The 27,141-nt window shown below is 36.5% G+C and overlaps 1 protein-coding gene across 1 annotated transcript; it reads left to right on the top strand.

The window, feature by feature from the left end:
• Positions 1-363: 363 nt before the first annotated feature.
• Positions 364-7,050, top strand: sec13 (SEC13 homolog, nuclear pore and COPII coat complex component). Its single transcript, XM_053483556.1, has 9 exons — positions 364-495; positions 1,268-1,312; positions 1,414-1,529; positions 1,794-1,945; positions 2,064-2,197; positions 2,393-2,526; positions 2,715-2,835; positions 4,362-4,508; positions 6,550-7,050. Exons 1-9 carry the CDS (start codon positions 493-495, stop codon positions 6,658-6,660), a joined length of 963 nt encoding a protein of 320 aa, XP_053339531.1. The 5' UTR covers positions 364-492; the 3' UTR covers positions 6,661-7,050.
• The last annotated feature ends 20,091 nt before the right edge of the window (positions 7,051-27,141 follow it).

The raw sequence follows: 27,141 nt of genomic DNA on the forward strand, positions 1-27,141 counted from the left end.
CTCCAATGTATAAAATGTAAAGATATTACTGAAAGAGCGAGTTCTAACCAAGGTACAAACAAAACCTTTCTTTAATTTATATAAATACCCTTATTTACTACATTTGTTATTTATATAAGCAATTTATTAAATTCTGACTAGATGCTAACTACATTTTAATTGCTTTTTATATGTACTTTCCACAATGGATAATAAAGCTGAATCTAATCTGATTGTTACAAAATTGTTACACTTTAATTAATGTTGAGAGTTTGAAGAGTGTTTTCCTCCATCTTGTGGCAAGTTATCAAACTGAAGCAAAGCGGAACCAATATGCGGAACTATTTTGCTTTCTACTTGTCCGACCCGGTGCCTTTTCTTAGCGGAAATATCCCCGTCACTCGTTGGTTTTGTTGCCACGTCGAGAACACAATCAGCGTTTTATTGGATGCATTTCGCCTGGTCGCCAGTCGCTGTGTTTCCAGACTAGCTAGAGAATTTTAATACTTAGACATGGTAAGTGCAGTTTTACTGCCTGCTCTGTGTTTGGTATTTCATTAAAATAGTCCTAATGTAGACATTTTTAATATTTCCTGCCAGCTAGCTAGTTAGCTCATAGTGGCCGGCTTCCTGTTTATATTAACTAGCTATTTCTGTGTTAGTTTAAATCGAATTAAAACTAAGTCTATATTAAAAACTCAACTGTAGGCATTTCTTTTTCTTAAAATAAGCGCATAACTTGTGATATGCACAATATTAAGCAAATGAAATGTATGATATGACAGTGTTTCGTGTATTTTTTGCTAATGTTTGTGGTATAAAAGAAATAAAAACCTCGGCGATGTGCTGCTTTTGCACAATAATTCATATTCTAAATTAAAATAATGCATACTCTATGGTCTTTTAAGCCTCGTTTTGGCACAGTGTCTTAGTGGTTAGCACTGACGCCTTGCACCTCCAGAGTCCGAGTTCGATTCCGGCCTGGGGTCTGTGTGCACAGAGTTTGCATGTTCTCCCTGCGCTTGGTGGGTTTCTTCCAGGTATTTGGCGTTCTCTAATTGCCCATAGCGTGTGTGTGTGAGAGTGATTGGCACCCTGTCTAGGGTGTATTTCGTCTCGTGCCCTAAGCCTCCTGGGATAGACTCCAGGCCCCCCTACAGTACAGGATAAATCTGTATAGACGATGAGTGTGTTTTTGGTTGAACTTTTTCTGTTCTTTTCTATTAAGTTGTGCAACCTTATCAGTTCTATCTTCCTCCCTCATTTGAGCTCCGTGTTTGTATTTCAGGTGTCTGTTATTAACACTGTGGATACCTCGCATGAGGATATGATCGTATGTACATTTGCTAACTGATTCTAATATATTTTATTTTATAATTTAGTGCTTAACCTGTTCAGATCTTGATCTTTTTATTATTATTTTTTTTATAAAAGCATGATGCTCAAATGGACTACTATGCCACAAGACTGGCGACCTGCTCATCCGATAGATCGGTGAAGATCTTCGATGTTAAGAACGGCGGCCAGATTCTTGTGGCAGACCTGAGGGGGTAGGCCAAGTCTTACTTGTTAAATTTACCTGTGACTGATCTAACAGTATGCTCTTTTTTTATGCACATGATGTATTCACTGTACCACTGTGGTAATTGTAGTATATGTATGCGCATGCATACATGTAGTATATGAGGGGTGTTCAAGTCAAACCGGCATGTGCTTAAATTTCTTGTAAATACATACATGAGCCTACACTAATCTATAATTGGATCGAAAGCATGGTTTATTAAAAATCTTTTTTTTTTTATGCTTACGTAAAGGCATGAAGGCCCGGTGTGGCAAGTGGCCTGGGCACATCCAGCCTACGGTAACATCCTGGCCTCATGTTCCTACGACAGAAAAGTGATCATCTGGAAAGAAGAAAACGGTACATGGGATAAGATGTACAAGTACACAGGCCACAACTCTTCAGGTATTGTCTACTGATTACACTGGTTTAAAATTAGATTTAATTAATTCTGTCTTTTCTGATAAGCTATTAGGTTAATGGTTCAATGAATTATATTGAAATGAATTTTCCTCTCTTATAGTGAACTCTATTTGCTGGGGACCCTACGACTTTGGTTTAATCCTGGCGTGTGGAAGCTCTGACGGTGCCATCTCAATTCTCACCTATACCGGTGATGGGCAGTGGGACATCAAGAAGATCAACAACACTCACACTGTAAATGCAGTTTAGATTTGTTCCTTCAGCAGGTTTTACATAAATGCATATCAGCATTCTGACTTAATTTATAGTAATAGTTAAGAATTTTTAACACTAGATACAGAAGTCAGGTACAAGTGATACATTTGGTATTATTTTTTTTTAAGTCAAAAGAAGGGGATGCCAACATTTCTTTGTATCTTTCCCCTGTAGATTGGCTGCAATGCAGTGAGCTGGGCACCAGCCGTTGTCCCAGGCAGCCTCATAGACCAGCCTACAGGACAGAAACCTAACTATGTGAAGAGATTTGTCTCTGGAGGTTGTGACAACTTGGTCAAGATTTGGAAGTACGTCATGGGCTTCAGTGTCCTTGTTTAAACTGAGCTGAGCAGATTTGAAGCTGTGGATATTTTAAGCAGCAGTACCTGTTTAGTTAAGCTTTGAAACCTTTTTTTTTGTACTTCTTTTTTTTTTTCTTTCTTTTTTTTCTGTCAGTAACTAGTTATTGGCACTGTCTTGTTTTTTCCCCTTACAGAGAGGAAGATGGTCAGTGGAAGGAGGACCAGAAGCTGGAGGCCCACAGTGATTGGGTGAGGGATGTAAGCTGGGCTCCATCTATTGGTTTACCTACCAGCACAATTGCCAGCTGCTCTCAGGTACTTCCTTTTATTTATTTATTTAGAATTATTATTTTTTTTATTTTCTTTATATATGTAAGTACAGGCAAGCCTTATTATTAAGATTCTTAATTCCAAATGAACCTGTATTACAGCCTTATAATATAAATTATTGTTAACCACATTCTTATAAAGACCATGGAGTTCCAACAGCATTCTAGAAATATCAAAGAGCACAGCAGGGTCAAAATGGGGGCAGGGGTAGCTCAGTGGTCAAGGCATTGGACTACGGTTCAAACCCCACAACCTTGAGCAAGGCCCTTAACCCTCAACTGCTTAGATGTGTAATGAGATAAAAATGTAAGTTGCTCTGGATAAGAGCGTCTGCCAAATGCCTAAATGTAATGTAAATGTAAAAATGTGCGTTTATCAGGTTTGTGCTATTTCTTGGCCACGTCCATGTCAGGTTCTCAATGCATCCATCATGTCACAAATTTCCAATCAGATGATGACATGCTCACTGTGTCCAACGAGATTGAACCGTGTTATTACTTATTACTTACTTATTGCCTACTACTTTGTCATTGTGTCTGGCTGGTTGGAATAAATACTATGGCAGGCTTGGTGCTTTTCATCACAAACAGAGCGTGTAAGGAACCGGAACCAGTATTTATACTAAATTCTCTTAATGTGACAACGCGCTGATAACCTGCTGCATGCGCAACCTAAACCTGATAAGCACTGGAAGAAAGTAATGAGAACTTAACACAATATTCTAGAGCATGGCTGGACCTACCTCGGTCATAAAACAAGCCTGAAGAGGTCTTTGTGAGAACTAGATTGACATAACAACAATGCAGTAAGATCCCAGTGACACCATCCAGTCTTTTTCGTTAAACAGTGAATTTAAAATCAGCAGGTGCAACGACACACAAATGACTTTCTAACAGTCATTTAAAAATTCAATATTATAAACCCGTCCAGGCTTTGCTCTGTTTGTTGCATACATTTACTCAATTTGATTTGTCATGTCAGTTATTTTGAAACACAAAAAAAATATTTCAGATTAACTCAACTCACTCTCTTCTCCTTTTACCTTAAAACAAAACACGGAGTGATTAAATTGCCCCCAGTTAAAGATAGTGAGAGGACCGTAAGCACTAACACTGACTGAAGAAATTACTGCAAAGCATTAAATCATGAGATTTATCAGTTCAGTAATTTGAGGCTGGTTTAATGAAAGTATTGGTTAACTTGTTTGGAGATTTAAGATGCTATATATATATATATATATATATATATATATATATATATATATATATATATGTGTGTGTATATGTGTATATATGTGTGTGTATATTCTTGGGATTTGATTGAAAAAGAAAAGTCCGATCCTTGGCTAATCATGCCTATTGCCGGTCCTTATCCATTCTACTACAAATCGAGATTCCCATGCTAACTGTCCGAAGAGTGACTGCATTTTAGGCTTTATATTAAATGTAAAGTCATGGTACAAAAAAGTGTGTTAAGGTTCATTATGTTAACTGAACTCTCATCCTCTGTAGGATGGCCGTGTATTCATCTGGGCATGTGATGATCCTTCTGGAAACACCTGGACTGCTAAACTCCTGCACAAATTCAATGATGTAGTTTGGCACGTCAGCTGGTCCATCACAGGCAACATCCTGGCCGTGTCTGGGGGAGACAACAAGGTATGTGTCTCTGGGTGTACATGCTCGAATAAAGAAGCGTCTGAAACCACTAATTTTGTGATTAAATTATTAATTTGTATTGGAAATATGTGCGTAAATTAAACCATTCTGCAAACGTTCTTCTCATGTTAATGAAGGAGACAGTATGTAGATGTTAACAGTATATAAAGTTTCTTCTTTGATTTTCTTTAGTCACTAAGAATGTCAAGATCAAAAATATATGAATAGTGATTTCCACCACAATAATTCCTGCCTATATTAGAAATAATCAGTATCAGTAAATTCTGATGCATTCTCATACATCAACCTAATTTTGTACTAGATTTATTGAACATTAATTTATTTTATTTTGGTGTGTTATCTTCACAGGAATAAAAGGTGTTAAACATAACTAAAAAGTTGAGAAGTGTTTAAAAACATTAAGTGTGATAAGGTTCATTATGTCATTCATAACATCCCCCAACCCTCTGATACTTTAAGGTTCGGGGGTTAACGACTACATTTATTTCACCTGAGGAAGCTGCCAGATCACCTCAGGCAGATTTTATTTAGATGAATGCTCATGAACAACTCTTTATCTTCTCTTTTAATGAGAGGCCTTTGCTAAAACAAACTATTAAGATATTAACTAAAGATCACAAAAGTATTTTTTTGATAAAAAAAAAAAGGTCAGGAAGCCAGAGACAGTTTTATGTGTTTATATATATATATATATATATATATATATATATATAAACTCACCTAAAGAATTATTAGAAACACCTGTTCAACACCTGTTCAATTTCTCGTTAATGCAATTATCTAATCAACCAATCACATGGCAGTTGCTTCAATGCATTTAGGGGTGTGGTCCTGGTCAAGACGATCTCCTGAACTCCAAACTAAATGTCAGAATGGGAAAGAAAAGGTGATTTAAGCAATTGTGAGCGTGACATGGTTGTTGGTGCCAGACGGGCCAGTCTGAAAATTTCACAATCTGCTCAGTTACTGGGATTTTCACGCACAACCATTTCTAGGGTTTACAAAGAATGGTGTGAAAAAGGAAAAACATCCAGTATGCGGCGGACCTGTGGGCAAAAATGCCTTGTTGATGCTATAGGTCACAGGAGAATGGGCCGACTGATTCAGGCTGATTGAAGAGCAACTATGACTGAAATAACCACTCGTTACAACCGAGGTATGCAGCAAAGCATTTGTGAAGCCACAACACGCACAACCTTGAGGCGGATGGGCTACAACAGCAGAAGACCCCACCGGGTACCACTCATCTCCACTACAATTAGAAAAACTAGGCTACAATTTGCACGAGGTCACTAAAATTAGACAGTTGAAGACTGGAAAAATGTTGCCTGGTCCGATGAGTCTCGATTTCTGTTGAGACATTCAATAGTAGAGTCAGAATTTGGCGTAAACAGAATGAGAACATGGATCCATCATGCCTTGTTACCACTGTGCAGGCGGGTGGTGGTGGTGGTGGTGGTGGTGGTGTAATGGTGTGGGGAATGTTTTCTTGGCACACTTTAGGCCCTAAGTGCCAATTGGGCATCGTAGAATTAAGGCAGTTCTGAAGGTGATAGGGGGTCAGACACCGTATTAGTAGGGTGTTCCTAATAATCCTTTAGGTGAGTGTGAGTAATATATATATATATATGTGTGTGTGTGTGTGTGTGTGTGTGCATTTATGTAGGCACGTGAATTTAATCTGTTCTGTAGGCGAGTTCTTGTATTGTAATACGCATTTTTCCATAGGAAATGGTGTAAATGTAATCCTTTCTAGACACTCAATAAAATTACCAATTTAAATAATTTGTTTCACAAAAAATTATATTCAATATATTTCTTGTATATAAAAACAGTTAGAAAAGTAATGTAAATGAAGTCAAAGACTTGTTCTTTATAAAGAAATTCTGTTCCTTTAATTTAATCCACACTTTTGCACAGTATTGTGCATGCACTTTTATTGTAAAAGAGTGCTTTGAAATCTTTTGCCTGATAAAAGGTGACCTTTAAGCCAATGTTGTTTGTCATCTTGTGTTTCCAGGTGACCCTGTGGAGGGAGTCTGTGGGCGGACAGTGGGCTTGCATTAGGGACGTGAATAAAGGCCAAGGGGCTGTGAGCTCCATCCCAGACGGACAGCAGAATGAGCAGTGATGCAGGACATAGTGCTGACAGGTTCACGTGGACAGACAAGCCCATTAAGCATCAGAGACTTTCTTAAAACTTCCTTAGACCTGTTTATTCCCCCCAAAACAGTCAACCCAGAAGATCAGAACTATATTTCAATTAATTTCTGACATCTTTCAAAAGTTGTTCAAAGGTAGTATGAAATATGTTGATTGATCGCTTTCAGTGTCGTTTGAAAGCAGGATTTTCTGATATATCTTTTGAATGAAGATTTAATAAGCATTGTGATTGATGATGTGAAGCTTCAAAGTTCAGATCTTGTATTTAATATCGTAAGTGGAATGGCTAACGACATTGTTTGAAATTCGCTTACAGTGCCACTGATTTAATAAATAAACTTTTATAAGTCATTCTTCATTTAGTTTAGATTTTTTTTATATATGATTCTGTGATTTATTTTTTTCATTGTGACATCCTTAATTTATATCACTTTAGCTGCAGGATCTAAAAAAGTGATTAACTTTAATAACAGCCTATTTCATTTTGTAAATGTATTTGCTGTTAGTCTGAAAGTCACAGATTGCATTATCTTCAGTTTAAAGACTAAAGCCCCCTTGAGTACCAGTCATGTGTTGTGAACAACCGGTGAGAGCATTTGAAATGCCACTGTCTAGCATACCATGCTTTCACATAGTGTATTTATGTGGGGAGTGATGCGTTCCCCAGAGCCAGAGTGTCTGGAAGTTCATTGCACGTGTTAACACGCTTGCTGGTTTCCTTCATCATGGTCGACTAAGGACGAATCACTGAGAGTCATTACAGACAAAGACAAACTTGCAGCAGAAATGTAGAACAATTGAATTTGTATAGTTCCCTTAATAATATCTTTTGTCACAAAGCTGCTTAGCAAACCTTACAGTATATTATATACAGTATTTAGATCCCTAATGAGCAGGCTAGACCCGACAAAATCACAGAAATGTACTCAGAGAAACCTCAAAAGCATTTTTAAGGCATTATGAATAAGAGTTTTGTGATGAGTACAGTCTTTATAATTACTATGACAAATTGAGTATATCCAGATGAGATTATGCAACAAAGCTGTAAAACTGTTTTTGAAAAGTTCAAGTTTGTAGGCTATCTGTTTGAGACCATCTGCACCATGCAATGAGCAAGCAATGACCTGTAATGCTATAGGAAAATCACAGAAATGTGCTGAATCCAGCACATTAAGCACCACAGCTTGTCTTTCCTGCAGTGTATCACTTTGTCCCCCCAGTGACACTAGATAGTTGCCTTGAGTTTAAAACCTATTTCCCTTGAGTTTGTTTTCCCTTTTTTTTTCTGGGCAGTATGTCGTGGGACTAAGAAACTTGTGCATATATTTCTCTATATAATCCCCTGTTACACTACTAATGCACTTATCCCAGCATTTTACTAGTGCTTGTAATGTGCAAGTGGTGTTGGTGAGTGATTGTGTGTACAGTTCCCACAGACAGATTCTTCTCTTCTGCAAGTTGGCAACGTTATCTCTCGATAAAATCTTTGGATTTTTAAATTTACATGTACATTTACAGATGCATAGCCTTTTAAAAAAGTTTTACTGCGGCTTAATCTTGTCATTGTACTGTTTTTAAACTTTTGAAAATTTTAATTGGTTATATGCCTTCATTCAAGCATAGTGATCTTGTGAAGTCATTAAGTATCACATAATTATTAGACTCTTTGTTTTTTTGTTTTTTTTAAACATGATAACGGAAATCACCCAAACAACCCTGATCAAAAGTTGTTATATCTTTAAATATTTGGCCACATTATAAACACAGGTTTTAATGGCTATTAAAGGAACGTTTTCACAACTGTGACTCATTTGTAATTGTAATTAGTGGCTGTGCATAAATAGTCAGTGAGTTTCTTATCTCATGATATCTCAACACTTACAGTAAAAACGCTAGTCAGTACTGTTCAAACCATGATAAATACGTAGAAAATAAGAGGTTGCACCTACACCGCAGACAGGTAGATGAAGAATGATTTTACCTACTACTGCCAGAAGAATTGTTTGGGATGCAAAGAAAAACCCACAAACAACTTTGAGAGAAGTATTCTGAAAAAACTTGGTGTTTTAGGTAGCACAATAAGGAGGTAATCAAAGATGCACTGCATGGTCGAGTTGCCAGGAGAAAACCGTTACTGTGCCTATGCAACAAAAAGGCCTGCTTGCAGTATGGCAGACAGCATTTGGAGCAGGGTCATTAGGAGTGATGATACCAAAATTGAACTTCATGTGAAAAGTTCACCATCCCTTGTAAAGCATGGTGGTATGTGTCTTGTGTTTTGGCTGTGAGCTCGAGTGGCACAGGGATGTTATTCAAAGTTTATGGCAAGATGAGGGCATCACGTTATCAGAAAAATACTGGCAAACATTTTGCAGTCTAAAGCACAAAAGCTGTGCATGGCACACTTATGATGATCCAAAGCATAAGGCTAAGTTGAACCTCCAATGGCTATAGCAGAAAAAGGTGAAAGTTCTGGAGTAGCCATCACAGTGTCCTGGTCTCAATATCATTGAGCCACTTTGGGAATATCTCAAATGTGCAGTTCAGGCAGGACAACCGAAAAATGTACAGGAACTAGAGGCAAGAAAAGTGAGCAGCTATACTACCTGGGAGAATTAAGGAACTGATGCACAATTATTACAAAAGACTGCATGCCATCATCGATGCTTAAGATACTATATAGATGCTATACCCATATATATATATATATATATACACACACACAATGGAACCTCATATTCCAAAACACCCATTAACAAATAAATATATCAATAATGGAAACTTAAATTATTCATTCCACGGCTCAAAAATAAACATAAAAATAATTAACACAAAATATAAAGTAAAAATAAAACAAATTCACCTGCACCTGCACCTAATAAAACAAATTAACCTGCACCTAATCCCGACAGATAAGTGTTTCCGTTTGTGTGTGCAGGCGCTGTGTATGTGTGTGTGTGTGTGAATCTAAGGTAAGCTCCCCTCTCCCCTTTCTCGTTCTATACGGTTACCCTTCCTCCACTCTTTTCACACACACCTGTGCATAATGGAAACACTGTTTTATCGGAAAAATAAACGAGAAATCTTTTTAATGACACTCGATTAAGAGACACACTACCGGAATCACTGCAATAAAGTAAAAAAAATAATAATAACTTGCACTTTACCTTTGAAAAGAATTGCGACAGAGCTGCGTTTCTGTGTAGAGCAGAGAGAAAGAGAGTGTGTGTGTGTCTGTAAAGGTAAAAGTAGGAGGGGTTTGTGTGTGTATATGTGGCACTGTGTCCAATGATGCGTGCGCACACGGACACAAAGAGCAGGCTGAAAATGGATTTTTAACCTCTCTAATGAGACTTGCTTTTTGACTTTTGCTTTACATGTGCGCTGTACACACACGTATACAGACAAAAAATAAAATATGTTTTACACACACAGAGGGTCACAGTGCTATAGTAAACAGTACACGCGTGCACAGATGTTAATTATACCAGTAAAGATGCGCACTAAGACCCAGCAGGGTAGACGATTGCCCACAAATCCGCAGCGCAAGAGAGAGAAAAAACGTTGGCTCAGTTGTGATCACGTGACGCTCAGCGTCAAAACAAGAAGCGCATACATGATACTCGGTATTCATAAATCAGGACTTGTTTGTTTTTCAAGTCAACATTTATTAAAAATCTTTCCTCATCTTGCAGAACACTCGCAAACCAAGGTTTCACTGTATACATATATACATAATCTATGTAATGTATCTATGTAAAAAAGGTATTGCGATACATCACTGATTCTTTCATTTAAAAAAAAAATTCGATCTCTTATATTATACGTGTGTGTGTGTACTGTATATATGACACACATATGCACACACAAGGGGCATTTTAGTCAAACCTGGACTTGTGCTTTAATTCATTTTAATGTTTGGAGTGTCATGAAAGTAAATGTATGTACTTATAGGTCAAGACAAATACATGTTTTAATCCTTGTTTATACAGTTATTAAACAGTTTGGCTTCATTTAATTCCTAAAGAAATAATAACTCTGTTCTTGCATATAAAAATGACTGGTATGTGTGAAAGGGATCATGGCTAAGATGTTGTTTATAGACCCCAAATGTTCAGAATCAGACAACCAAAATCAGATTTGTGTTTATGCATAACATCATCAAGCTGTCTCAAAATCTAAGTACAGAAATAAACATCCCCCCCCAAAAAAACTTTATTGCATTTGCTATTTTATATTTAAACCATACTTAAGTAATAATGGACGAGAGACGTTCTCATGCACAAACCAATTTTTGAAAATATTTTTTTTTTCCACATTTTTGATTCAAGCTGAAATACAACTACATAATGTCCCCAAATATTGTTAGTTTTTAAGAAAGAACCATTGCAAGTGTAATGCAATATTTCATGAAAGGTGCCAAAATTTCAAAAGTTGACAACTTGAAACACGAATTCAGGAAGTCACACGTTACAAATCATGGAAAACGACTTCCAGCGATGCATAATGGGATACATCCGAAATTGTTCTCTCCTCCCTATGAAGTGCACCATAAGTTAATAGCTTTTGCCCTCTTCGTAGTGCACTATTTATCGAACAGGGAGTCATTTGGGATTCAGATCGAACTCTGTGGCTTCTCGTACCTACAGGGCGCGCGCGAAGGTTTGCACACTTTCCTCGAGCGCGCGGTGACATTAAACCGGGTGAGTCACCTTCGCGTGCAGCTGAGTGTTGAGCGCGCGTGGATAGTAAACGTAACGGCGCGCGGCGTCTTCTTTCTCTTCACTTTCACCCGCCAGCGGAAACCTGTCCCGCTCTCTGTTCGATTTGGTCCTGGACAGGATTCTACTTTGCACCGACTGCCGACATTTAATCGCCCTCTGTTCCCGTTGTACCACGGGCTGCCAAAACCGCTGGCCATGCCGAGCTGGAAAAGAAATCTGACTTTTTGCCTGCAGAAACCGCACGAAGAAGGTAAGAAGCGATGGATGTGGCGCTTCACCGCAGCATGCTTAGTTCGCGTAGCGGGAATCTCGGTGCGCAGTTCACCGTGCGCGTTTGCGGCGTTGGCGCACGTGCGTAACAGTGTCATCTCCAGCGGCGCTCGAGGTGTTTGTGCATTGTGTGAAGCTTTAACACTAATGTAAATCAGGGTTGCTAATATGTTCTCTTCTCAGTGCTGATTCTGTAGTGAGATTCGAACCTCTCCACGTGTTTAGGCCCAAATAGTGTGTACATTTTTCAAGCCCAGGATAACCCGGACCATACCAACCTACTTTGACCCATACTGAGTGATTCATATAGTTAAACATACTAGTGCTGTTACAGTCTGTTATCACCACTCATGGAAACCCTCTTGTCCAATCAGATTGCTTGGTTGGAACTAACTCCAGCTAGAAAAAGTCCATCCATTAATCTAGGAATTGTAACCATTGTATTTATTCCCATTTTACCTCCGGTCAACATTCAAACGAGTATTTACACACTACAGGCAGTTAGCCTAATCTGCATGTCGTTGGACTGTGGAAGTAAACTGAAGTACCCGGAGGAAACCCATCAAGCATGGAGAGAACATGCAAACTCCATGCACACAGGGAATCGAATTTGGACCATGGAGATACAAGGCAACAGTGCTATCCACTAAGCCACTGTGCCGCCCAAAAAAAGTCTCACACTTAAATATTTGCAAGGTAAATAAAATCTCTGCATTTAAATAAATAAATATATTTTTTTATTTTATTTAAATGATAAAATTATCCACAAGACTAAACAAATAATTGGACACAGACTGGAGACAGGGAGGGACAACACATCACCAAACTCCTGTCAATCATGAAAAATCTATCTCGCTCACTATATGATTCTATAACAGACTGATCCAGCTTTGCTGTCACAAAGAACAGTTCAGGAAATCCTTCCTACCGTTCACCATTGGACTGTACAACGACTCACTGCTATTGCACATTACATCTCTTTTTCTTATTCTGAATTGCCAGTTTATCCTTTTTTTTTAAATTGCATCTGCAATATTGTGCTAATTTATAGCACTTTTTTTCATTTTAAAATATGCTTGTGTCTTTAAGAAAGAAAAAAAATCTATTGATGGAAAAACCTGATCATTCCGTATATTCAGGTAGTCAGCTTAATTAAAATTTTTATTTTTGGACACATATGATTGCTGAACCTAGATTTGACCATCAGAAGCCACCCCAGATCATATCACTGCCCCCACAGGCAGGTACAAAGATCCACTTGATCCACTTCTCATCTTACCCTGATGCGCCCATCATTTTGGAACAGGGTAAATCTGTACTCATCAGACCACATGACCTTTTTCAATGCTCCACAGTGCATTCTTTAAGGTCAATAGAAAATAGATTTTTTTAAATATATCTCATTGCTGAGCAGTTAAAAGCTTAAGGCTACACAGCTATTTAGTTGTCTTTGCATTTTGCATGTGGAGGTGCTCTTACTTTCCTTTATGATATGATTTCTTTAGAAGCGTTTAAATGATCTCCCATCATGCTAATTCAGGATATTTTTTCCTGAACACATTTTTTCCTCGGCAATGATGGTTTACCACTATCCTTTCAGGTTTTAATAATTAGTTTGACAGTTTTTAAATCAGTTTCAGTAGTTTCATGATCTTCTTAGTTGTTTTCTTTTGTTAATGCAAGCCAATAATTTGATGCTCCAAAAACATCTTTGACATGACCACAGGATGTCTTTTGACATGGTTGTTTAAGAAATGAGAAGCTACTCACTGCGTAAGTAAGGGATAAATAACTTGTTGCTGGCTGAGCTACAGTATATTAATCACTGCAGTAATTATCCAATGAAAGGCTTTTAACTATTTGTTAAGTTAAATCCATGTAGTGACTTTTAAGTGACCAAACTAAAAATTCCTACCTGTAGTGTCTTGCTTCGTAATTAGACTGGCAAATTGGAACAGATGTGTTCATCCATGATTGGAATTTGTTTCGGGACAGAACAGCAGAAAGAACATTTAAAATACCACCAAAGAAAAAAAAATTTTGCATTCATATACCCATTTTAACACGTTTAAGGACTTGAAGAAAAGTTTTTTCGAGAACTTACAGAAAGTCAGAGGGGAACATTGCAAATGCCGATACAGTGGTTTTAAATGTATTAAAATCATAAAGTTTATCTACTGTCTCGCTCTGAGTTACCCTGTAAAGTTCAGTGTCATCATATTAAAAAATCCAGTATAGAAGACTACAGTGAAACATTGGACTCTGTGTGTATGTCTTTTGTATAATGGGAGCTGTAGAATGGAAGGTTGTCAGATAATATCTAAAACCTAGCAAGGCACAGAATTTCCACCTGCATTTACTTCCTATCTTGAACAAAGCAAGATATTTTTTCTGAAAAGTAATTATTAACTTTAAACTTTTTTTAAATTGAAACCTGAACAGTTTGTCTGCAAAATAAGATTTCCATTTTGGCAGTTTTTCAAAAGGAGCAGTATATTGTGCATGGTAAATCAAAAAATACACAAAATATTGCTTCTTTTGAGAAACCAATTGAAATGTCAATTTTTTTTATGTGAAAGTTTTTATTATATCAGTGTAAATTTTGTTGAACTGTGTTTTTGGCGATGTAAACATGTAAATATATAAATGTGTGTGTGTGTGTGTGTGTGTATATATATATATATATATATATATATATATATATATATATATATATATATATATATAATATTTTGCCACACCTGAAGTCTTATTACAATTAATATATATATAATATAATGAGAGAAACCCTATTACAAACATAATCCTGTTTCCACATTTAGGATATGAGTGTAATTTCAGAGATAATGCATGAAGAGGAATGAGTTAGCTAATGTGCCTTTTGTGCAGTCTAACCAAATCATTTCCTTTTGGGCAAAAACGTTTATTGTAACATAAGGATGGAGATTATATTAATTAGAGACACTCAAAAAAAATTAGCATTTTTTTAAGTGATATTAACAGCATGGGAGAGCTCATTTTCTAAATTCTGAAATCGTACAGCTCAGTGAGTTGCTGTTTGTAGTGGAAGTTTTAGTTGGATGCATTAAGTATCAAAGCCTTTAGAAGAGGCATTGAGATAATACAGAGAACGCAAGCTGCTAAACTCTTCAGCTCTTCTCATTTTCAGAGCGGTGTTATTTAGCATGGCAGCTTCTTCCTTAGGGCAATTCTCTCTAAACTGGTTAATTCATGCCCAACACAACACAGCAGAAAGCCAAATGTCTATTAGCTTTGCTTCCATTTATAACAAACATGGCCACAGTGTTATTATCACTACTGAATATCAAGCTTTTCTATGAATATTATATTACAACCGCAGCGTTTAAGATGAGAGAGTTCTGTCATTGGGTAACTTTAAATAGGTTTGATTAAAGCGGTTGTCTTTCAACAAAATATTTAAGAGGTGTTCTCTTAAATGGAAGCTACACTCTTTAGCTACACTAATTAGTTCTTTGGATTGTGACTAAACTGGGTTCTTATTGGAACTTTTTCTGAACTTGAAACCCTTTTTCTGAACTTGAAACCCTTTTGTGGGACTGGGGTCTCTGAAACTGATATATGATATTCCATCAAAGTTGCCCAGTATAAAGAATGTTATTTGCACAAACACTAACAAGTAGAAGATGTAAATGTCAGCCTGTCCATGGTAATTATACAATTATGCATATAGGGGGAAAAATCCATTTGCCCTCCTCGCTATATATGTATCGGCTTTGATTAAAATTTAAGGAAGAATATAGAGTTAATTCATCAGATCTAAATAGCACACCCATGCAAAACAGCATTTTATCCCTTCACATTGTACTGCACGTCGAAGAGGATGAAGATACAAATTTTTTGTATAGGATTATTTTAACTTAATTTGTTAATAAGGTTAAGATTGGAGTTTGGTTGGATTTTTTTTTATTTTTCCTGATTTATAGTTGTTCCACACAATTAAACACATAATGTTAGGATCTTTCAGGCATTTTACCTCCATCCACAAATACTAATACTAATAATTAGGATTGTGAATTTCACACATTTTTCTTAAATTATAGTCAAACTCATTAACATTTGCTATTTGATTAATCATTAATAAATAATAACCATATGCACATTTATGCACAAAATTAATTTTAAGCAATAGCGACACATTCCAGTGTTTCTCTGCAGTGATTTATTTGTGGCGCTCATCCCCCAGCACAGTATCAACACTGACCACCACATTTTGATTTAAATTCTTAACAATGGGTAGAATCTTATTTAATTGCATTTACATTTGTAAAAAACAAATCCTAGATTGGCTAAATGTGTGACTAATAGTGCAACATTAATATCAGTTAAGAAGCCAGTGTTACTATACATCCAATTATTCTTCATCGCAGAGGCGTTAATTGCCATCCCTCTATTTTTAGAATGGTGTGAAATTGCATACATGTCCATGATTAAGACATGGGTTGTGTCCTATTGCCAAAATCCGATCAAAGCAATCAATGTCTATGTCTCATATTTAAAAAGCTCAGAAGTTGCACATTCATGCTATTATCCGAACAGGAAATGAGGTGGAAGCAGCAAAATCATGGAGGTAATTGCCAAGACCTTCAGCTTATGCCTGAGCATAAATTAATCAAAATGATCTCAGTGACTTTGAGTGTGGCATAATTGTTGGTGCCTAGCTTTTACAGGATTATAACTAGAGTTAACAGGTCTATGACTAGAGGTTACCCAACCCCGGCTAGTGTTAATACAGCCTACAATTTGTTATTCCTAGAACAGCCTTTTAACAACTTAAGTTTTTCCTGTTGTTTTTCCTAGATCAAATCAATTATTCTATATTGTGCTGCTTAATCTGTATTTATGGTATTCTGACAGTCTCCTGTGACCAATCATATCACCCCTTGTGTCAGCCAGTTGATCAGTTAAAGTTTGACAACATGGATGTACGTATGATTTATGAAGTATGAAAATGGCAAGCCTCTTCCTGCTGATGCCAACAAAATACCTCAAACCCAAACTGTAAAGCAATAAAATATGAAACACTAAAACTGTTTATTGAAAATTCTTTTATATCATTATAGGGATTACTATTATAATGATAGCAAGATGGTGATATGATTTATATTTTTTATAATATTAAATGTCTTGTTATTGAAATGCATGATCAATTGTTCAGTTTTGATAAACACTGAATTGTTCTGAAGATGGCAGATAAAAATAAAAACCTCTCATATTGTTTTTTATTGCTTCATTCTCTTAATTGTGATTAATAAACTTTATGTACTATTTATTCTTTGTCACACCCAATAAATAGTTCTTATATATACCAACACTAGTTTGATTACACCTTCTACTTCATGAGGCTGAATGCTCAGTGTGTGCAAAGCAAAACATGGCTACTCTCTTTATTTTTCTTATTTTCAGTCTTCTACATTATTACTGAAGACATCCAAACTAGAACACACATGGAATTATGTAGTAAACAAAAGTTTTAAACAACCCAGAATATGTTTTATATTCTAGATTATAAGCTAAAATAGCTACAATTAGCTTTGGTGACTGCTTTGCACACTCATGGCATTCTCTTATCAGATTCACAAGGTAGTAACCCGGAATGGTTTTAGTTCACAGGAAGTTAATTTGTGACATGACTTGCCTTCTTAATGTGCTTTAGGAGTCAGCAACTTTACTAGTGCTATTACTATAACTATTTTAAAAATACATAATTATGGCAAGAAACACTCAGTTAGGTAAATACAGTGCATAGTTCTTTATAGAAATAGTCAGTAATTGTGAAAAATCTCAAGAACTCTGAATGTACCCCCGTGTACAGAAACTAAAACCATCAAATGCTATGATGAAACTGGCGCTTTTTAGGCCCATACCAGGAAAGGAAGACCAAGAGCTACCTCTGCTTCAGAGGATAAATTTATCAACTACACCTGGCTTGCACTGAGTGGAATTTGTTTTCCAACAGAACAACGATCTGAAACACACCGCTAGGTTATGTACGAGCTATTTGTCCAAGAGTGAGATTGATGAATTGATGCATCAAATGGTCTCCACAATCACCCGATCTAAATCCAGCTGAGCTGGTCGGAGCGGAGAGTGAAGAGAAAAACAGCCGACAAATACTTAACATCTCTGGGAACTCCTTCAAAATCGTTGGAAAACCATTCCAAATGACTACTTCTTCAGGCTAACTGAACGAATGCCAAGATTTTGCAAGGCTGTCATCAATGCAAAAGGTGGCTACTTCAAAGAATCAATATTATTAAAAACATTTAGCATGTTTTTGTTGACTATATAATTCTATATTTGTTCTGTCAAAGTTTCAGTAACTTCAGTATTAATTTACAAATACACACATTATAATTCTTTTTTTCATATATTAGTCCTCCTTACCTTGATCATGTAATTCGTAGTTTACCCAGCACATTTTTTTGGTTTTACCACTACAGCCCTGAGATTTGCAGCATAATTCTTCAAATTCATGCCGCAAATTAAAATATTCTAAAAATACTTTTCTTTTAGGTGAGTATGGACACTATTATTGTGTTGAATGAAACATGACATTTAAACAGTCAACAACACAAGTTACACAGCAATTCAATGTGTTAGTTTTAGTGGTTTTATTACTTCATTGAGAAATATACTGTAGCTCCATGAAACCAAATCAGACAATAAACAAAGTGATTTTGAAGTTGAATCGAAAATTGCAATAGAGAGAAAAAAAATCGAATTGATACCCATGACTTGCAGCTTAAATATTAACTTTTGACGTTGTCATGAACATAACACTGCAGTGCTCATCAATTTTACAAATAGATTAATATAATAAAAATATAAGAAAATAGTGTTCTATTTAATCTTACTCTTAAAATTCCCTTCTATAAAGAACACCCTTTATTAACCTTACCAATAAACCCCAAGCAGGAAAATTCCTCTCACAATAAATGTCCAGAAATTCTATCCCAGATGATAAGTTATGATATACAGCATATATTAAGAGGTCAGAGAAATTATTCTAGAAGCTGGATTAATTGGCTATTCAAATTATTGATAAAATAAGCCTCGGCTCAGAGCGCACGTGCACACGAACACAAAACACCTCTTTAGTTTTCATATCTGGTTACTTTTAATTTGCTATTTAGAATAATAATCACACTACAACTACAAGCTCTCTGGAGGATACTGATGACTGTAGAGTGTCTCGAGAATTTCTAAAGGCCGGTAATGAAGACATTATCATATGAATATGAATAGGGTTATTATTCCAAGGAGGAACTGTATTCTTCCTAAGCCTGTCTGTGTAGACAATCTCCTCAAGTAATAAACAAATCCAAAAAGTCATCAGCTCCAATTAATGTCATACCGCTTAAGCATTATTGCAGGTAGTGTTATTTGTATAAAAACTATCAACTTTGCACTTCCATGTCCTATAAGGGTGCTTTCACATACTGAATGTTTAGCCTTTTAAAATGAAACCCTGCCAAACATTTTTCCTCATTGTAGTTTATTTACGCATATGAGAACATAGTGCAAACCAGTTGGTTGTAGACTAGAGCAAAGTGTGTCCAAAAGAGCCTAAGTAATGTCCTCTCAGTCTATTTCCAGTTGCTGTTTCACTGCAGTGACAGAATGATTTATATGAAGAAAACAAATGCAGGAAGGGACCCAGACTTAGAGGTATAATTGTCAAATAATGATTATAGGTTAATTGCGGCTGATAATCCTGCACAAACTATTAAACTATTGAAATAGATTTTTATAGTTTGACTTTGACTTTAATTACTGTATACGGTTTTATTTAAAATCCACAAGAATTCTGCGCTGGTGTTCCATCGTCGATATTACATCTATTTTGTGCAACACACGAGTTTCACTGGTAAAAACATAAGGCTACCACCACCATGCTCAAAAGTTGGTACAGTGTTCCTGGGGTTGAATGCCTTACCTGTACTTCTCCAAATATATGTGTGGTCAAAACTTTCCTCTAGAACAGGGGTCTCCAAATCCAGTCCTGGAGGGCCACAGAGCACAGTTTTAAATTCACCAACACCTACACACACACACTGAACAGATTAGTTAAATCAGCAGTGTTTGAAAAGAAGCATCACAAAACTATGTTGGACACTGGCCCTCCAGGACTGGATTTAGAGACCCCTGCTCTAGAAGGATTTTCCATTAGTCATGTGGTCAGCTGCAAACTTTAGTCAAGCTTGATATTGGTATTCCAGCAGCTTTTAGTTCATGGTAGACCTGTGCCTTGTTAGTTCCATGGTTGTTTCTGACCATGTGAACCAACACCTCTCAGCAGAGGGTGACATTTTGGGTCTTCTTTCAGACGTTGAAATGACTACACATCCAATAACTTGCATGCAGTACAGAACTTGGAATCTGCAGTTGTTTAGAAATGGCTTCAGTAGATGTTTCTGGCTTGTGTCCATCTACAGTCCTCTTTCTCAGCTCTCAACTGAGCCCTACGGACTTTCCCTTTGTACAACCAATGAGTACTGTCAAACAAACCCTTTTTATGGTGGCACAGAGAAGCTACCGTTTGTAGTCAATGATTGCTAAAAAGAAGTTGAGAGCTCTTGGGTTTGGCAAAAGAAAGACATTTTCAGCATCAGTGAAATAATCTAAGTGAGTCTAGGTATATTTTTCACCCTGCTTTTATGCTTTTGATAGAGCAAACTTGTGCGAGGTAGGTCTTCATGGATCAGACTCGTTTTATTTTGCACTTCTTATGGATGCTTTGGTGATGTGAGATCTGTTGAATTTGGAGACCGAATCAACAACCATGAGATATTGACTTGCTAAATCCCATACATGGCTGGCTGTGATGCATGGGTGTTCTGATACCATCACTAACGTTTTTTTCAGCAGTTTGTGCTGCATTGGCTTTTCTGTGCTTTTCCCCATAGGCATAGACGGTCCTTGGGTGACCCTGATTCTGTCACCAGTTACTGTAATATAATTTATCATCGATGTTATTCTGTTCACCTGGTGGTGATGTTATTGTTGTGGCTGTTCGGTGCATGTTCACGTATATGTAACGGAAGAGTTTCTGTTCTTGGTGGCTTATTGGAAATGTTGCTGATGTAATTAGATTACTCACTGCGGCAAAAAATATATATTTATTTAATTTTCTGCCCACCATCTGGCCAGTATTTTGTACAGCAATTACGAACACATGCTATTATGTAAAGCTGCATCCAGCTCAATTTAAGTAATTGTCAGCTTCTGTAGGTCAAGTTTTTGTCTCCTGTAGTTATGTGGTGGTGTGTTGTATACTTGTGACAGTGACCACTGCTATAATTTAGATGTCTTGCTTTTGTCTGACATGGCTTGGCAAGACTGACGTCGCTAATATTACAGTGTCTCCAGACAAATGTCAGTTTGTATATTCAGGTTTATGGAGTAACACTTGACTTCGGGGCCATCTGCATGGTTACATTTTGTGGTTCAGTGATTTTGATCTGCATTAGCAGTGGCCTGTGAATGTACTGTAAAGAGTATGCTAAAGGGCAGCTCTTCCTCAGCTGTGGTGTATTACAAAAGACATCAAGGTTAGACATCAATTTTAAAAGTGCATTCTGACCTGTTAGTTGTCTCTAAAAAACATTCATGAAAATTGCTTTTGGAAGCACACCTAAGATTTGTGCCTTGCTTTGTTAGTTTAGCAGTTCAAGTCTTTAAAAATGCCATTCTCAACCTCTAATAAACAGTACGTTTGGTTAATTAAAATATGTGCCAGGGATACCTTCGAAGCATGCTGAGATTTTCTTTCTTAGACAGAAATATTATTATTATTTCATGTGAAGTCTCGGACCAGTTGTTTCATCCACATCTGCCTGCTGTGCTAATGACTGCCATCCGGTGTGTAAACCCATCAGGGCTCAATTCAACAATTTTTTTTGGAAAACATTAATAATGTATTTTTAATTGATAGATAAATATAGTATATTATATAAACAGACAAACCGACAATACCCAGTAGGGGTGTAAACCCCAGGCTTCCATATGATATGATAAGATATAGATTTATCTGGCAGTTTGACAATACTCCTGAATCTATCTATTACTACTACTACTCCTACTACTATGTTTTTCATGAAATTCCTTACCCTTAAGTTTATACATATGAATTATTTTTTACATGTTTAATTTGTTCCTTTTCAACAATAATCAATTAATAACTCTTCCAATGGTTTATTTCAATCACTGACTTTTAAGTTGATGTATCTATTGCTGCAAAAACTATACACCTTAAAAAAATGTAATGTATGACACATAAAGTGAAGAAAAAGAACAAAAGGAATTTTATATACAAGGGACATTCTTTTTTAATAATATTTTTAATATATATTCTTCATTTTTTCCCGATTTTACCCCTAATTTAGTCGTGTTTTATTCCTCCCCGTCACTAGGGGGCTCCACATAAAGGCTACTATGACCACTCAGTCGGGAGGGCCGAAGACTATCGCATGTTACCTCCGAACCTCCTGACGCCAGCCGACCGCATCTTTTTGAACTGCTCGCTCACGGCGTAACACAGTCACAGCCCTCGGAGGACAGCGCTATCCGCTCCTTTCACTTGTGTGAGCTCACAGACGCCCCTGATTGGCTGTAGAGCCGTGATTAATGTGGGAACCTCTTGGCCAATCAGCTCTCTCTAGACCTCTGGCTGTGAGAGATTACAGCATCACCTGGGAACCAAACCAGCGATGTTCGGAACCCACTGGATGATAGGGCGAGCACTTTACCATTGCGCCACTCGGAGGCATACAAGGGACATTCAAGTTCAGGTTTTGATTGTGCATAACAAAACCAGTTATAAGACTTTTTTTTCTCTGCTACACTAATGCACTTATCCTAGTATTTCACTATTGCTTGGATATCATCAAGCTAAAAGGTTTTTTTTTCTTCAATACCTCAGTAAAGATTAATTTTTTTCTAAAAAACAATTTGTACTGGAGACCCATTTGAATGTCTGAATTGAATTTTGCATTATTATTACTCTTTAAATTTGCTCTTGTCTGATCCTGTTAAGCATGTCTTGCTGTATTACAGTGGTGGGAAAATTACTAAGCTGGGCCATTCAAGACAAAAAGTTAAGATGTTTGGGCGAAGTTTCCATTTATAGTAACTAGCTAAAAAAGTATACTCAGTAGGAAGGCAGAATTTCCATTGACATTTCTTGCCATTGATTAATTATTGGCCTGTTGGACTGTTGTCCAATTGAGACCATCATTAATCAACATGGCATTCAGTTGGAGAAAAAAAAAATTATGCAGGACAACAGATAAACATTGCCCATCAGTCCATCCCTCAACCAGCCGACTGTGATTAAACGACGTAAATCAGTAATCAGTATAATCAGTAATAAATATAAATAAATAAAAATATAAATATATTATAATTAATATAATATAAATAAATAATTATAATCTGTAATTAGTGTATTAAGAGGCTAAGCTATCTAATATGTGTTGGTCTGTCTGATCCCTCTTTGTTTGGAATAATCTTAAGTTACTTTGCCTTTTTTGGGAAAGATGGCATACAGTAGCCTTCTCATTTTCTAAAATAAACACTTAGTGGTTCTTCAAGATCTTGACTGTAGCCTATTTCTACAGTTTTTTTTTCAATATAGTTAATTTAGAGTTAGCTTTATTTCTACAATTCCTCTGCCATTCTGTGATCGGCAGTGATCGGCAATCGGCAGATCATGATCTTGGTGATCGGTAATCACTGATCGGCCCCAAAAATGCTGATCGGAACATCTCTAATTATTTGTATTGTTTAACTTAATAAGTGGCTCATTTTATAATGCATATGGTCACATATTTGAGTTTGAGCTTGACAGTCATGACTTTAACCATTGCATGGTTGTTGTTGTTGGCAGATGGACTGGTTTTGTATGACTGCAGTGGTACTGCTGATCTTTTTTACATATTAGCCTTTTTTTCCCAAACAGTTTTGGATGGGGCAAGAAGCCTGGCTCTAACAGCCCATAATCTCAGCTTTTAAAAATGTAACACTATAGGCAATTTATTCCAAGACGTGAAGGAAGCAGAGGTGCCAAAACATATATAGTTTTACATCTGTTTAAAATAGTTTTACAAAACTCTTTGTTTTACATGTTTACTTGAAGAAAGTGGTCAAGGGCAGCACTTAACTACTTAAAATGAGGCACTGAAAGAGTGGAGATTAATGTCTGTTTAATCACATCATACTTCTACTCTTCTACTACAGTGCTCTAATTTTAGTGTGATTTGAATAGTAGTAATACCTGAGGAATTTATTGCTTTAGTACATTCTTCAAAATGTAATGGAAATCTGATGGGATTAATAGTTAATGTGCATGTGTGTGCGCGCGCCATAATGTGAAATGTGACTGTTCATGCCTCAGCACTACTTACTATTTATAATAAAGTGTGAAAGATAAGAAACAGAAGTGCCAGTGCTTCTGGCATCTTTTTTTCTACCGCTCAACATACTCTCTGTGTTTATATTCCTGTGGTCTTGCTCATCTGTCTCTTAAGCTGTGACTTGTGAACTAAGCAACAAGACTGGAGCAGCCGTCCATGACAACACATCATTAACTCCAGTGTCATGGAGAGACAATAACCGGCTCTAGAACTGAATTTATGAACAGAGATCATGCCATTGCAGCTTCTGCTGGCTTTTCTTTCTACTCTGTCTCTCTTGCCGGAGTAAGAACAGTACATGCCATCCGGTGATGCTATTAATAAAGGCAAACCGTTTGTGTTTGGACAACTTACTCTGACATAATTTTATTTTATTTATTTATTTATTTATTTTTATAAATTTTTTTGATGCATACATTTCACATAGGAAAGGTCTCATTTTATGTTCACATCAAACATTGTATGTGAGATCATCATGACTTTAATCAATGCTGGTTGTTGTTGCTAGATGGACTGGTTGGGAATGTCAGCAACTTTTAATTACCTAGGAAATTCATACACAACTATCTCTAGAAGTCTACACAAAATGGCACAAAAAAGCAAATCCTTTATGCATAGGATCATCAAACACCTTGTTAATGAGTGAGATTAGAGAAGAACAACTAGACTCATCTGATCTGAACAAAGACTGGGGAAAAAAACAGGTTTTTAAAAACATTTGTTTTAAAATGTTCAAATGTCCAGTTTGGGTGAGCCTGTGCCCATGATACCGTACTTTCAGGTTCTTGTTTATGGCTGACAGGAGTGGAACCTCAAAATATTGACTGACTAATCAACACAAGTGCAGACACACTGACCTACACCACCAAATTATCGTACACACCAACCTGTAAATGCTTCACTGTTTATCTCTCTTGCACAATGATCATTACTAAACTACTTTTTGCACTAATTCCTCAATTCTTGCTGCTGTGTTAAGGAATGTTTATGTTTCCTCACTACCTCAACACCATATTTTATGTTCTGTTACAGTATGTCGTGGTTGTTGCACTGTCACTTTTTGTTGCTCTTGTTTGCACATTTGCACGTGCACTTTATGTTGTCTATAAAACCTGTACTTAGCTAGTTAGGTTTTGTTAATTTATGTTGTAATTTATGTTAGGTCTTTCTGTCCTGTCTCTGCTAGCCAGCTAACTAGGCCTCTTGGTTAGCTAATTTAGTGTTTCTGTTAATTTATGTTGTAAGTTTATGTTGCATGTAGCACCTTGGTCCTGGAGGAACGTTGTTTCGTTTCACTGTGTACTAACTGTATATGGTTGTAATGACAATAAAGCCTACTTGAACTTGAACTTGAATAGTATCTTCTGCTGCTGTAGCCAATTTGCCTCCAGTTTTATTGCTGTTGAGATGCGTTTTGCTCACCACAGTTGTAAAAGGTGATTTTACAGAGTGATTTTGTGAGGTAGTATATTTTTCTTGGGTGCTCGACTCAATCTGACCAGATTGCTCAGACATCTCTTATCCACAAACCCTTTCAGGCCACAGAACTGTTGGTCACTCAGTATTTTTATTTTCACCATCCTTGGTAAACTCTAGAGACTGTTGTCTGAAAATACCAGGAGATTTTCATCTGCTTCCGAAATTAATTACAATTAATTTGGACAATAAGTCTATACAGGTAGTCCTCGATTTACGGTTTTCCGCAGATATTGACAAATAGGGCTGTAGCTATCGAATATTTTGGTAATCAAGTATTCTACCAAAAATTGTATTGATTAATCAAGTAATCAGATAAAATGTACTTTTGCTTAATTAAACAGCAATGTAAACTATATGAGATTTTTAGAAAAATCAACTTTTATTTTTCAAATGCATACAGCATTTTATCAAAAATAAACATTGTCATCATTCACAGTACGAGGAATAGCTTTGACTGAGATGAATAAAGTGCATTACACTGCCATACATTCTTATGTTAAAGCTTTTTCTCAGATGCAAAAACTAAAAAAAATTAAGAGTAGGTTTTACCACCAAAAAAGTCATGACTTGTCAAGGCATAAACTCCACTAGACCTCTAAAGGTATACCGTGGTCTCTGGCACCAAGCTGTCAGTAGGAGATTCGTCCAGAAAATCCTTTAATGGCCTAAACATGCAGAAACCACTTGGAGCAAGGTCAAGACTGTACAGAAAATGTGACAATAACTCCCCTTGCAAGTGGCATGGTGGGCAGTATGCTAACCATGTCCTGCAAAACCATAACGCCTTTGGTAGTCAAAACAGGCCATTTTTTTATGTATGGAAAGGGTGATTAAAGGAGTTCTTGTACACCATACAGACAGATCATGGCTCAGATGTACTAAAAAAACTTTTAACCCGGATGGTATCCAAGTACCAGTGAAGCGCTAGAATAAGTGCATTATTGTAGCAGGAGATTTTATAGAGAAATAAAGATAATTTTTAAAAACACGTAACAGCTAAGGAATGAACAATATAGAAAAAAGTCACATTGTTATATAACTTTCTTTATATCAGTATTGCAATGTTCCTAAACTAAAAATGGACTTAACTTTTATTTAAGCAGTGAAAATTAGGTGTATTACCATCACACAATTTATTGCATTAAAATGGACCTGTGCAATTATTTAATTAAAAAAAATGCAATTTATTACAATGCATGCCTAATCATAAAGTAGAGTTTTTGAAGTATTGTTTTAGGTGATTAAATAAATATTTGCAAACATCCTCTTAATGAGATCATTTGTGCCATCAAATGGTGCATCCCTAGTGTGTATATTACTTATTAAGCTAATTAAGATAATTTTCTTGTCAATCAAGGTAATCTCGATTGCCATCCAGCTTCATTAAACGGCCATTTCAGTCTGACTGGTCAGGCAACGACAGTCAGGCATAAGTTAGATAGAAGAACTATAAACTTTTGCCTATTCATTATGTAAACTAAAGTCAAAGAGAGCACCCAGAAGTGAACATAGTCTGAGGTT

Source organism: Clarias gariepinus, chromosome 23, assembly GCF_024256425.1.
Source record: "Clarias gariepinus isolate MV-2021 ecotype Netherlands chromosome 23, CGAR_prim_01v2, whole genome shotgun sequence".
In the NCBI taxonomy this organism is placed as follows: Eukaryota; Metazoa; Chordata; class Actinopteri; order Siluriformes; family Clariidae; genus Clarias; species Clarias gariepinus.

Excerpts from the sequence above, each read along its gene's own strand:
- sec13 (XM_053483556.1), top strand. Across the intron at positions 1,313-1,413 it reads CCTCGCATGAGGATATGATC|CATGATGCTCAAATGGACTA; the intron begins GTATGTACATTT and ends TTTTTATAAAAG. Across the intron at positions 2,198-2,392 it reads AGATCAACAACACTCACACT|ATTGGCTGCAATGCAGTGAG; the intron begins GTAAATGCAGTT and ends TTTCCCCTGTAG.